Source organism: Zalophus californianus, chromosome 7 (assembly GCF_009762305.2).
Source record: "Zalophus californianus isolate mZalCal1 chromosome 7, mZalCal1.pri.v2, whole genome shotgun sequence".
Taxonomy (NCBI): domain Eukaryota; kingdom Metazoa; phylum Chordata; class Mammalia; order Carnivora; family Otariidae; genus Zalophus; species Zalophus californianus.
The window spans coordinates 122,806,517-122,820,801 of NC_045601.1; the positions used below are offsets into that span (position 1 = coordinate 122,806,517).

Sequence of the window (14,285 nt, forward strand, 5' to 3'; positions counted from 1 at the left end):
GTGTCTGCTCAGATCTTTTGCCCATTTTCTAATTGGGTTGCTCCTTTTTTAATTGTTGAATTTTTAGTGTATTTTGGATAACAGTCCTTTATCAGATGTCTTTTGCAAATATTTTCTCCCAGCTTGTGGCTTCTTATTCTCTTGAAGTATACATTTGACCCTGGAATACAGGGGTTAGAGGTACCCACCCCACACAGTTGAAAATTGACATATAACTTCTGACTCCCCAAAAAACTTTATTAATAGCCTACTGTTGACTGGAAGCCTTACACTAACAGCCAATTTAACACATATTTTATATGTTATATATATTATATACTGTATTCTAACAATAAACTACTCTCATGTTCAAAATATGAGGAAAATACATTTACAGTACTCTATTGTATTTACCGAAAATACCCACCTATAAGTGGTCCCCTGCAGTTCAAACCCCTGGTGTTCAGTGGTCAACTGTATATTCTTTCTACAATATGTAATCACGCTATGTATAATATGGCATTTCCCATTTTGCTTGAGACTTCCCAATCACCATTCTAAAGGAATGCAAGATAAATATATTTCTTCCTCCACAGCTCCACAGAGCGGATTTTATTATGCCCACTTCACAGGTGAAGGGAGATACGAGAATGGTAATTTGCCTAAAGCTGTAGGGCTGATAACGCGCCCCGCGGAGCTCAGAGTGGGAGTTGGGGGGAGTGGTGGCATCTACCCAGTGCTTACCCCTAGGCCAAGCTGCTTCTCCCCAGCGGCGGCGATTTCTATGATTAGGTAACATATCCTCTTTTGGCCTCCCAGCTGACTTTAAAACAAAGTAAAGCCATGATCCTCTGGGTGACATCCCTGGAATTTAAAATCTGGGTGCAAGGCCCGGTTGGCCGCGGGGCAGGCGCTCTCCTCCTACCCGATTCCGGAGCCCGCGGAGGCGGAGCGAGGAGTCCACGCCCTCTCGCCGGCCCCAGAGCCCTCAGTCGACACCCAGAGGTCGCGGACACCGGACCGGGGCTCACGGAGCGCGGCGGTCCTGGCGGGCCCACATCTCGAGGTGCGCCAGACCGCTGTCCCGCTGCAAGGAGGGAGCCCGGGCCGCGCGGCCTGACGCGCACTGACCAGCGGGGCCCACAGAGCCGAGCGCGGTGAGCGCGCAGCGGGGCGGCCACTCTGCGGCTCGGCCTCTCCGAGCCCGACGAGCTCTGTCCCCGGCGACCCCCGTGTCAGGCTCGGGCGTCCGCCCCCTGCCTGTCCCGCCGAGGCTGTCGCGGCGTCGGAGTAACCCCGGACTCTCCCACCGCTGCCTCTTTCCTTCCTTACCCAGGCCTCGGGAAGTTTGCCGCGGAAACGAAAGTAAATAACTCTGGGTGCGTCTGCGCGGAGGCAGTGGCTGCCACATCCAGGTTCGCCTGGGACCGGCCTCCAGGCAGGGGTGGGGTTTCCTGATTAGGCGGGCGGGTGGTGGGCGGGGACGGCGTCCACCGGAACTCTTAACAGTGACTGGGCCTTTCGGCTGGTGGGCGGGGCTCGCGGCCGTTGGGGAAGTTGAGCTGTGGGAAAGCGGTCGGTATTCCCGGAAGTAGGGCGGCCTGCTGGGCCTATGGAATTTCCCTGAGTCGGCTGTAGAACTGTCAAAAGCCCAGCTGCTCTCCTTTCTCCCCAGATGTTGCTCACCTGGTGTTAACTCCGTCCAAGGACGCAGACCTGCCCTCGGGCCAGGAGGACGGTGTAGCGTTGGGTTGCTGCTATCGTTGTTGTTTCGTAGCGATGATGGGTTTTTATTGCTCTCATTAAGATACGGTGGCGCATGCTCTCGTCGTAATAGGATTACGTACTGGTCCTGGGCTAGGACTGCTTACCAAGCCTTTGAAAGGGCTTTTACTCTTGCCCTTGGGCCCGGGCGCGCCGGTTGCAGATATAAAGCATTTTGCAAAGCATTTCCGCATAATCTTAGGTGTGAGCTGGCAAATGGAAAAGAAGGGTCCACTTCCACAGCGACAGAAGGGATGAATGTCAGAACCCTAGGTGACCTCTTACGTAGTCAGTGGCGTTTGTTTTTACGAAGTGCTGCAGAATCTCGTCAGGGTTTGAAGAGGTTAAGCTACATACTCCTTTCCTAAGCATTTGACAAAACCCCACCGATGGGGGGGTGGCGGTTATTTCTTTGTCTCTTGCTGATCATTCGGCTCTTCCTTGCCCTGAGCTCTTGTTTATCTTGGACAAAGCCCGAGGCTGTTACATTCAACCAACTTTTCAGAAGTCCTTCGGTCTTTAGACCACTATTAATTCTTCCCGTGATTTACACCCGAGGAAATCAGGGCACAAGTAACCTTTGGAACATAGAGTGACTTAGTAGTTGTCTGCATTTTGTAAACACCAGGTAGGTGCCAGAGGAAGGAGGAAATTGTAGTCAATTAAGAATGTGGAGAACAGCTCTTCTAAACACAAAAAGTGAAGACTAAGTTTGTTTAAAATTTAGGGTGTATCGGGCGACTGAGTGGCTCAGTCAGTTGAGTCTCCTCTCCCTTTGGCTCTGGTCATGATCCCAGAGTCCTGAGACCCAGTCCTGCATAGGGTCCTTGCTCAGCAGAAGAGTCTTCGTCTCCTTCTCCCTCTGCCCCTCCCCCCTGCTCATGTGCGCTCTCTCAAATAGATGAATAAAATCTTTAAATAAAATTTAGGGTGTATCATTACAATTATTGTTAATAAAACAGTAATGATTCACTTTAATTTTCATTTTCTTCTTCACTATATTGAGCTGCAGAGATATGTTGTACTTTTTTGGGGGGGGTAGGAGCAGAGGGAGAGAGAGAGAATCTTAAGCAGGCTCCACACCTACTGGAGCCCCATGTGGGGCTCATTCTCGTAACCCTGAGATCATGACCTGAGCCAAAGTCAAGAGTCAGGCCCCCATCCAACTTAGTCACCCAGGCTCCCCAATATGTTGCACTTTTAAGAATGTGCATATTAATGAGAATTAAAAATTCCTAAAATATCAACTTCCAAAATGGCTAACTACTGTTTGGTGCTTATTAATCCATAATATGTTAATACCACCAATATGATCTGGAATTTAAAAATATATATATAGGTTCCCATGCTTTGGTTGGTTGTTATACTCTGGCAAAAATGATTGACTGCAGTAACCTGTAAAATACTGATTTTGAACTACATATTTTGTTGTTTTAAAAATTTAGTCTGTGTATTGCCCATGTTTCTGACTGTAGCATATTCATTTAATATAGGTGAACAGAGCTATTAAGATTGAGTCTTCGAATAGGATTTTAACAAAGATTATAGTTTGCTATCTAGAGAAGTTGCATGTGTTAGCGAATTGATAGTGGAAGCTTGAATGAAACAAAAGTTCAGTGCCAGGATCTGCCGCTTTAGGTGAATCATTTAACTCCAGATTTCAGCTTCTTTATTTCTAAATTGGAATGATAAGAATAAAACTTACTTCATGGGGTCATAATGTATATGATAATACCTGGTTAACTCCTCCAGTCCTATCCTTTGCTCTTCATTTGGTTCTTCCTTACTCAGAGCTCTTGTTTATCTGGGGCAAAGCATTAAGCCGTTACAATCAAAGAACCTTTGAGAGGTCCACATTGGATACTTGAGTAAAATCAGAGTTCTGTTAGCAGGGGAAAGGAAGGCAATGATAGGTAGGCAAGTGACGTTTCCTGATTCTTGATGTATGATCATCTTTGAAAAGCTGAAAAAAAATAGTCTTCCAGCACTGAAAGGTAAGTATGAATATTTTAAAGTCTTTTTAAAATAAAAAAAGTGTAACATAATGAATGTGAAATGCACATTTCATAATTGTACAGCTCTATGAAGTATCACAAAATGAACATTACCCAGGTTAAGAAATAGAACATTGCTATCATTCCTGAAAGCTCTTGTGCCTCTCTCCTCTTACTCACTATCTCCTGTCTTCTATCTTATAGTAACCACTATCTGTTAATATCAGAAATTAATTCTGCCTTTGTTCTTGGTATTATTATTTATTTGTATTTCCCCCAGTTTTATTGAGGTATAATTGACAAACAAAATTGAATATAGATGTGAGTATTTTGATATATAGACTCATCCTGCCTTAGAATAAATTTTAGAAATTTGTGAAATTTCTTGAAATTGTCAGTTAATTTCCGTGGACAAAATTTGCTTTCCTGAGTCCCTGAATTAACATCCACTTATGAAAAAAACATTAAGAAATCCCATTAAAATGGACACAATTACATTATTAGTTGAAATTAGTTATCATAGGGACACCTGGGTGGCTCAGTCGGTTGAGCGTGTGCCTTCGGCTCAGGTCATGATCCTGGGGTCCTGGGATTGAGTCCTGCATCAGGCTCCTTGCTCAGCGGGGAGCCTGCTTCTCCCTCTGTCTGCCACTCCCCCTGCTTGTACTGTCACTCTCTCTCTCTCTCTAGCAAATAAACAAATAAAAATCTTAAAAAAAAAGAAATTAGTTATCGTAAGATGATATAAAAGGGCAGTGTGCTTTCATTTATTACTCTGTAACATGGCTTTATAATGTGGTTTTCTGCCTGCCTACATTCAGTGTTTTTGTGACTGTTGGATATCTAAACCACTCACAAGACCTTCCTAAGATATTCGGTACTTATAAAGTTGAATTGTTCATGGAAAAGAAAAAGGAACAAAAGCAGTAAAAGCAAAAGAAATCACTGGGAACCATGCAAGAGGTGCATAAGATTAAGGTCAGAGTAAACCAGCAAACTCCAAGACTGAGAAGAGAACTGATTTGATCAGGAGCCAACTTCACAAAGTGCAGTGGAATCACTAGGAGGCCTCCTTCCCCTGAGGTCCATTATGCTGGCAGGAGGCCCTGCAAATCCTAGCTGGTCCTGGCAAATTCCAGGAGACAAGATCTTGGCTGAAGGAGAGAGAGCAAGTAGAACTCCTCAAAAAAGTTGAAATCTTATACTCAAATGGCATATTTCACAGTTAATAATTCCTTCCTGTTTCTTTACTCTGTGAGCCTTTTTTTAAAAGGTCATATACAGGACACCTGTATATGTGGTGTGGTCATATACAGGACACCTGAAGCAGCTGCCTTCAGCTCAGGTCATGATCCCAGGGTCCTGGGATCGAGTCCTGCATCGGGCTCCTTGCTCAGTGGGGAGCCTGCTTCTCCCTCTGCCTGCAGCTTTCCCTGCTTGTGCTCTCGCTCACTCTCTCTAGCCTCTGCGCTCTCTCTCTCTCTCTCTCTCTCTCTCTCTCTAGCAAATAAATAAATAAAATCTTTAAAAAAATAAATAAAAGGTCATATACAACATAATTTTCAAAAACTGCTAGATGTATTTCAGAATATAGATGGGCCATAACTTAGTCTCTCTTCTGTGTATGTAAATTGTTTTATATGCTTTTGCTGTTCTGTGTAATGTTGCCAGGACCATCATTGTCAATAATCTATCAGCATCTCTGATTTGATTAAAGAAATATTGAGTGAAGTAATTATTGCCTTTAAGAAATGTTCTATTATAAATGTAATTTATGCTTATTATAGGAAATTTGGAAAATGTAAAACTGTACAGAAGAAAGTAAAAATCACCCTACTATCCAAATATAATCCTTGCTAACATTTTGGTATCTTCATTTTTTTTTCCTGTATGTATATCTATATGTATATGTAGCCATCTCCCTGTAAATATGTTTTTTATTTTTACCTATAACTTTGAATGGTTATATGATATTCCATCTTATGAATGTCCTGTAATTCATTTAACTGTATCCTTTATTTTTGGACAATTAAATATTTCTTTTTAAAAGATAATTATCCATTTAATGATCAACTAGGACATATGGAATCTTCATGGTTTCCTATATATAATGTCTTCTGCAAATAGTGACAGCTTTGCTTTTCTCTTTCCAATTTGGATACCTTTTATTTCTTTTTCTTGCTTTATTGCTGTGGCTAGCACTTCCAACATTATGTTGAATACAAGTGGCAAGAATGGGCATCCTTGTCCTGTTCCTGATCAGTGCTTAGGACAAAACCTGCTATATGTCTGGTTTTGTCCTAGGTACTACAGACAGTGTACAAGATAGTTTCCTGCCTCCTGTGTAATTAATTAGAAATAATTCTCAAATTACAGCTATCTTAACTGTTTCAAGGGAGAAGTAAATGGTTCTATGAAAATGTCTAATGGGAAGACTTAGGATGACTTCCTTGAGGAAATGACATTTCGTTGAGACCAGAAGGATGAGCAGGATGAGCCCAGAGAAGAAGGTGCCCTCAGAGGGTTGTAGGGGAGAGTAGGACAAATTACTCTATTTCCCTGCACCCTGCCATTCTCACAAGGATGGATCAGTAGAGAACTGCTGAGCAGAGGATCCCAGCAGCACACTGGCATTCTCAAAGCCCATTAAAATGGGAGAAATGTGGATAAATGTGAGCAGCTGGCCCAACCATAGCCAGAACCATTAAGCAAGCAACAAATCTGTTTTCCTTTTGGAAATGAGGAAATTGAGCCTTATGAAGTTACACGAGTCATGGGGCTAATAAATTACAGAACTAGAGTTCATACTCACAAAAGAAAGGCCTGTGCTCTTTCCACAGTAATATGGCTCTGCTACCTCTCCTTCAATGCCTGCCTCAGAACCATCACCACCCTCTGCTTCTCATCTTCATGCCCTTTCTCTGGGTAGCCTCCCCCACCCCCTGTCTACCCCATACATAGATGTGCTTCTTTCCAGAGGGTGATTCCTCTTGTTTGGCAATGTCTCATGTTACAGAAAGATGGTTCATAGCGTTGTCTACTGTGCTGATACATGAATTTTGTTGGAGTGACATGGTCTACCCACAGCCTTTGTACAAGGTGCAGGTGGTAACCTGAGCCAGAGTTCCACAGGCCACTATGCAAGACCACCATCAGGCCAGGCATTTTCAGAAATCCCTCGGGTCCTTTTCTTTTTAAACTTCCTGCCTCACTATATTTTATTATGAAAAATTTCAAAGTGAAAAGTTCAGAAGATTTTATACCCACAGCTAACATCATACTCAATAGTGAAAAGCCAAAAGCTTTTTCTCTAAGATCAGGAAAAGGACAAGGATGCCCAGTCTGTTTGTTTTTTTTTTAAAGATTTTTATTTATTTATTTGACAGAGAGAGACACAGCGAGAGCGGGGACACGAGGGGGAGTGGGAGAGGGAGAGGGAGAAGCAGGTTTCCCACGGAGCAGGGAGATCGATGTGGGGCTTGATCAACTGAGCCACCCAGGCGCCCCAAGGATGCCCACTCTTGCCACTTTTATTCAACATAATATTGGAAGTCGGGGTCCCTGGGTGGCTCAGTCGGTTAAGCGTCTGCCTTCCACTCAGGTCATGATCCCAGAGTCCTGGGGTCAAGTCCCGCATCAGGCTCCCTGCTCAGCGGGGAGCCTGCTTCTCCTTCTCCCTCTGCCTGCTGCTTCCCCTATTTGTACTCTCTCTCTCTGTCAAATAAATAAAATCTTTAAAAAATGTTTTAAAAAACCCATAATATTGGAAGTCAGAGCCACAACAATTAGGCAAAAAGAAAAAGCATCCAAATTGGAAAGAAAAAAGCAAAGCTGTCACTACTTGCAGAAGACATGATAATATATATAGGAAACCATGAAGACTCCATCAAAAAACTATTAGAATACATGATTTCAGTAATGTTATAGGATACAAAATCAAAATACAAAAATCCAGTTTCTATACACTAATAATGAGCTACCAAAGAGAAATTAAGAAAATAGTTCTGTTTACAACTGCATCAAAAGAAAAAAAAAAGTGCCTAGGAATAAATTTAACTGAGGAGGTGAAAAATCTGTGTACTGAAAACTCCAGGATATTAAAGAAAGAAATTGAAGAAGACACAAATAAGTTGAGAGATATTCCATGCTTGTGAATTGGAAGAATTAATATTAACATGTCCATACTACCCCAAGCAATATACAGATTTATTATTTTTTTTAAAGATTTTATTTATTCATTTGAGAGGGAGAGAGACAGAGCACAAGCAGGTGAAGAAGTAGAGGGAGAGGGAGAAGCAGACTCCCTGCTGAGCTGGGAGTTTGTCATGGGGCTCAATCCCAGGGCCTGGAGATCATGACCTGAGTCAAAGGCAGACACTTAACCAACTGAGCCACCCAGGTACCCTGCAATATACAGATTTAAAGCAATCTCTAGTAACATTCCAATGGCATTTTTCACAGAAATAGGACAGTCCTAAAATATATATGAAACCACAAAAGACCCTGAATCAGCAAAGCAATCTTGAGAAAGAAGAACAAAGCTGGAGGCATCACACTCCCTGATTTCAGACTTTATTACAATGCTACAGTAATTAATAGAGTGTGGTATTGGCATAAAAATAGACACATAGATCAGTGGAACAGAATAGAGAGCCCAGAAATAAATTCACACGTGTGGTCAATTAATTTACAACAAATAAGCCAAGAATATATAATGGGAAAATGACAATCTCTTCAAGAAATCGTGTTGGGAAAATTGGACAGCCACATACAAAAGAATGAAGCTGGACCACTATCTTAAACCATACAAAAAAATTAACTCAAAATGGATTAAAGACTTGAATGTAACATGCCCACTCTTTTAATAACCATAAAACTTCTAGAGGAAACCCTGGGCAGTAAGCTCTTTGATATAGGTCTTGGCAATGATATTTTGAATCTGACACCAAAAATAAAAGAAACAAAATGTAAAATAAGTGGGACTACATCAAACAAAAAAGCTTCTTCACAGCAAAGGACATCATCAACAAAATGAAAAGGCAACCTACTGAATGGGAGAAAATATTTGCAAATCATGTATCTGTTAAGAGCTTAATATCCAAAAAATATAAAGAACTCATACAACTTCATAGCAAAAAAAAAGATTCAACTAAAAAATGAGCAGAAGATCCGAATAGACATTTTTCCAAAGAAGACATCCAGATGGCCAACAGACACATAAAAAGACGCTCAGCATCAGTCATCATCAGGGAAATGCAAATCAAAACCACTATGAGGTATAACATCACACCTCTTAGAACTGCTGTTATCATACAGTCAAGATAACAAGTGTTGGCAAGGATGTGGAGAAAAGGGAACTTTTGTACACTGCTGGTGAGAATGTGAATTGTTTTAGCCACTATGGAAACAGTATGAAGCTTCCTCAAAAAATTCTGAGTATTTACTCAAAACAAAAACACTAACTCAAAATAAAATATGCACTCCTATGTTCATAGCAGCATCAATTACAATAGCCAAGATATGGAGATAGCTTAAAAGTCCATCAGTAGATGAATGGATAAAGAAGATGTGATTTATATGTATGTTATTCAGCCATAAAAAAGAAGGAAATCTTGCCATCTGTGACAACATGGATGGACCTTGAGGGCATTATGTTAAGTGAAATGTCAGAAAGACAAATACTGTATGATCTCACTTATATGTGGAATCCTAAAAAAACAAAAGCTCAAAAAGCTCATAGATCCAGAGAACAGATTGGGGGTTGCCAGAGGCAGGGGCTGGGAGAAATGGGTGAAGGGGGTCAAAAGGTTTTAAAAAATTTAAAAATCACAAGCTATAAAAGGCAATGTAGTATTCTGGGTTGGATCCTAGAATAGAAAAAGGGAATTCGTAAAAAAATGAGTAATATCAGAATCAAGTAGGTTGTTTAGTTAATAGTAATGTACAATGTTGGTTTCTTAGTTTTGACATATGTACTATTAGAAACTGGGTGAGGAATATATGGGAAAAATTAATAAATAAAAATAGAAATGTAGAAACAAATTTTAAAAAATTTTACAGTGAACTTTTATGCATCCACCATCAATATTATTTTATTTGGCCTGCTTTATCACAGAGTATCTGTTTAACACACTCTTTATCCACCAGTCTGTCTGCAAAGTAAATTGCAGATATCAGTATGCTTCCTCCTAAATATTTTCAGCATGCGCACCACTAACTAGAGTTCAGTATGTTTACAAATTTTTCTTTTGATGCAAGATTTGCCTACAGTACATTTGCTAAGTATTGACAAATGCTTATGCCTGTGTAACCCTAACCCCCACCAGGATGATAGAGTATTACCATCACACCAGAAAGTTTCCTCATACTCCAAACCATGTAGTCCTCACCCTGTCCCTGGGCAACCTGTCCCTGGAAAGGTGCTACTTTTCCAACATAGATTACTTTGTTGGAGAACTTAACATAGATGGAGTTATATAGTATGTATTCTTTTGTACTAGGCTCCTTTTATTTAGCATCTTTTGTGACTCATCCACTTTGTTGTGCGTATTGGTAGTTCATTGCTGAGTAGTAATCCATTGTATGAATATACAGTCTTTTTTTCTTTTTAATCCATTCTCCTATTGATGCATCACTGTTTCCAGTTTGGGGCTATCATGAATAAAGCTGCAGCAAACATCATAGAAGTCTTTGGGGACATATATTTTCATTTCTTTTGGGATTAGAATTGCTTGGCCATAGTTTAGGTGTATGTTTAGTTTTATAAGAGACCGCCAGACCTTTTATCAAAGTGGTTGTACCACTTTATATTCCCATTCACAATGTATGAGAATTCCAGTTGTTTCTTATCTTCCCCAGTATTTGGTGGTATCAGCCTTTTTAATTCTGGATATTCTGGTAGGTGTGTAATGGTGTCTCATTATGGTCCCCCATGGGTTTTTACTCTTCAGTTCAGTTTGGGGAAAATGAATGGAAGAAGGGAAGAAGGAGAAGCAAACATTTCTGTTTTGAGATTTTATACACTGTAGACTTCGTAGCACTTACGTACAGATTCTTCAAATCCTCATCCTTTTTATACCTTTCTATTCTTTTTAGATAATGCGTTTTTGTTTTTATATTCTTCAAATTCAGTCTTTTTGTTCATAATTATTTATTTTCTAAGAGTATTCAATAGTTTAATTACCTGAAATTCTTTGGTTTTGTCTTGTTTTACAGGGCACAGCTCTGACGGGGAAAAAGTGGTGCATTTTTGGACATTCTGAGGATTCACAAGGAAACTAGCCATGTCCTTGGACGACATTAAAATGAAATCTAGTGACTTTTTGGAGAAGGAGCATTTGGACAGTGGGGGCTTCGGAAAGGTGTCTTTGTGTTTACACAGATCCCATGGACTTGTAATACTGAAAAAGGTGTACACAGGGCCCAAGCGCACCGAGTGAGTTGGGAGCTGAGGTGGGTGGGCCAAATTACGGGCTGGCCATGGGAAAAATTACTGGGGAGGGCCAGGGCAGGGCAGTGGAGAAGCATGGCCTAGGTGTTAGAAGGAGACAGACTGTGGGGTGTCAGTGGGCACACTTGCTGTCCCATAACCCTTTGAGCTGGTTATTATTATCCCTGTACCGCTGGTTAGCAAAAAGCTCACAGCTAATAGACAATGGAAGAGAAGCAAAGGGAAGGAATTAGAGAAAGGGAAGGAGATGAAGAGTGATGGGGGAGGCAGTGAGAAGCCATGGGAGGGGTCAGTGAGATACACTTGCCTACTTGCTGCATGGTTTTGGTGGGGACCAGCTGGGTGGCTCAGTTGGTTAAGCGACTGCCTTCGGCTCAGGTCATGGTCCTGGAGTCCCAGGATCGAGTCCCGCATCGGGTTCCCTGCTTGGCCGGGAGTCTGCTTCTCCCTCTGACCCTCCCCTCTCTCATGTGCTCTCTCTCTCTCTCTCATTCTCTCAAATAAATAAAATCTTTAAAAAAGAAAAACGTTCTTAATTAGAGGTTCCAGAAGCCCTCTCTTTAAAGCAGTTGGTGGACTTGTTTTACGTCCCTCTCTTCTTGCCAGAGTGGTTACCAAGAGAGGCTGAATTTTCTGTTATGCCATCTAACACAGCCCTTTGTCCGGCTGCCTCTCCTTGCGGCTCTTCACGTACTTTGCATTCATTCGTTCGTCGCTCTGAGGTTTCTTGAGCTCTCGCTGCCCATCACTGTGAAGGAACGAGAAAGTCCTCTGCCTGCGGACGTCTGTTGTCTGGGCCTGGAGGAGATCAGTACATGCACAAGCTCCAACACCAGCATGTGATGCGTGGGAGGCGCGTACTGCATTTCTTGGGGGCACAAGGGACAAGGGCACAAACTCCGCCCATGTTAACAGCACCTTTCTGTCCCGCAGGTACAACGAGTCCCTCCTTGAGGAGGGCAAGATGATGCACAGGCTGAGACATAATCGGGTGGTGAAGCTCCTGGGCGTCATCATGGAAGAAGGGAGCTACTCCCTGGTGATGGAGTACATGGAAAAGGGCAACCTGATGCACGTTCTGAAGGCGGAGGTAAAGAGGGCTTTGCTGTGTGCTGGGCCCGCGCATCCGTGATGGTGCTCGCCATGGTGTTCTTTTGTATCTTGTTGGGGTCAAATAACCCCCTTGCGAGTTGCTACATAGTGTGGATTTTCTGAAGTCAGTCCCTGGTGAGAACATCTTGCACTTTGTCTGCCCAGAACGTGGTCTTGCCTTCCTGTCAGTCTTTATAGACAGCTGTCTGAAACCCTCACCCGGGGAGGTCCCCCCTCTGTCTTGGTGTTGTAGCTGGCTCTGGTCAGCCACCCCAGCATCCACAGTTCAGGGATAGGCACTGTCTTCCTGAAGGCCGCCGCCTGTCGTGAGGCACATGCCTCCTGGGTGTGAGCTGACTGACTGACTGAAGGATGTACACTAGACGTGACTGTAGGTGGAAATGGAATATTAACGATTGCTCTTTGATAACACTTGAGAAAACTTAGAGGCTAAAGAGAGAGCATTAGAGGCAACAACACTGGATAAGACTTAAAATAAGAAAAGAAAAATTGTTTATGAAAACCACATCACTGTAATAAAGCATTTTTTAGAGTTTATCTACCTATTAAGAGCAAGGCCTCATGCTAGTTGCTCAGGAGGCAGTAGCAAATAGGACACAGACACGTACCACGGACAGATCAGGAGGGAACGGTATGGCCTAACGGTGTTTCAGTAGACATCTCCCAGCGGGCTGTGGGAACACAGGGGAGAGGCCCTCACTTCAGGGTGGAAGGGATGAGAAGGGATTCCAGAAGGGGGATGCTTGAGCCAAAACCTGAAGGACAAGCAGAGAATGAGGGATATGCGTTCCGGGCGAGAGAATAGCAAAGGAAAGAGAATATGCCAAAGTGGGGACACTGCAAATAACTGGCTTTGGCCAAAGCATAGACTGCATCTGGGCGTGGTGGGATGTGGCAGTCTGTAGGGCAAATATCCCCCCTTTTCCCATCTTCTCCCTCGCCCTACAACTGCCTGAGGTTATGTCCATTCTTCAGTTCTTCTAAGCCCCAGACATCTCTCGCAGACACATGTGGGAAGGGTAAGGGATGTTCACTTATACATGTTGTGTTATAATTGAAGAGACTGCTCTTCTCGCCAAAACTAGGTTAGACCAGCTGCTGCGTGAAGTGAGTAGGCATTTTGATTGGGAAATAAATCCTGTGCAACAAGAGGCGTTCTTCCGGATCAGGCGAGGATAAGGTGGACTAGTCTGGGCTCCAGAGGAATTCAGGAGGATGTGAGGGAGAAAAGCAGAAAGGGGGATGAGAAAGGGACTTCCTTGGCTTGCTCAGAATTTTTTTCTACGTCCGAGGTATACCAAGGAAGAACGGAAAATCTCTAGCTCTTTTTTGGATGGTGGTGATCAGACTACCAATTCAGCTACGTTATGGGTTTTAAATATGGTTTGGGGGGGTTGACTTGGGATTCTAACTTCCATCATTTAAATTTTTGTCCTGTTTACCAACAACCAACATATACATAAATTTTTAGGAAATAGCCTGTTTGTAAACTAGAGACTGCACACACACACAAACAATCTGCATTTTTCAGTGTTAAGCAAAACTAATGTTTTGGAATTCTCTATGTTAATGTTGATATTTATGTAACTAGAATACAATTGTTAAGTAAGAATGACTTGTGAATTTACAAAAACCTGCTGAAGTATCTGATACCAAATTACCAAATAGCTATGAAATTCACTTCCACATTGTTTTAACATCATGATATCTCATAGGTTAATCTTTACATGTTTGCAATCAGTGTGAACACGCTGAGAATCTCTTATATTCTTTTTTCTCAGTATTATTTCATATACACACTTCTTTGACATTGTTCACCTATTTAGTATACAGTAGCATATATTAATGCACTGTAGAAAATGCCTGTTTTTGGTTTATTTATCCCTTCATTCAACAGCAATTCTAGGCACTGTGCTAGGTAGTAAGGATGCATATTATAATCATCATCATGATCATGTTCTGCTTTTAAGGGGCTTAATTTTATA

General features: G+C 42.2%; 1 protein-coding gene across 8 annotated transcripts in view; it reads left to right on the forward strand.

The window, feature by feature from the left end:
• The first annotated feature begins 949 nt into the window (after positions 1 to 949).
• RIPK1 (receptor interacting serine/threonine kinase 1) overlaps positions 950 to 14,285 on the forward strand; it is a 48,328-nt gene continuing 34,992 nt past the window's right edge. The window contains exons 1-3 of one of the 8 annotated variants that reach the window (XM_027602759.2): positions 950 to 1,045; positions 10,953 to 11,172; positions 12,121 to 12,277. In XM_027602759.2, coding sequence (XP_027458560.1) covers positions 11,021 to 11,172; positions 12,121 to 12,277 — 309 coding nt within the window. In that variant the 5' untranslated portion in view covers positions 950 to 1,045; positions 10,953 to 11,020. Of the gene's footprint in view, positions 1,395 to 3,598; positions 3,738 to 10,952; positions 11,173 to 11,201; positions 12,041 to 12,120; positions 12,278 to 14,285 lie in introns of those variants that run through there. The other 7 variants (XM_027602755.2, XM_027602757.2, XM_027602756.2 and 4 more) reach the window with 7 other exon arrangements.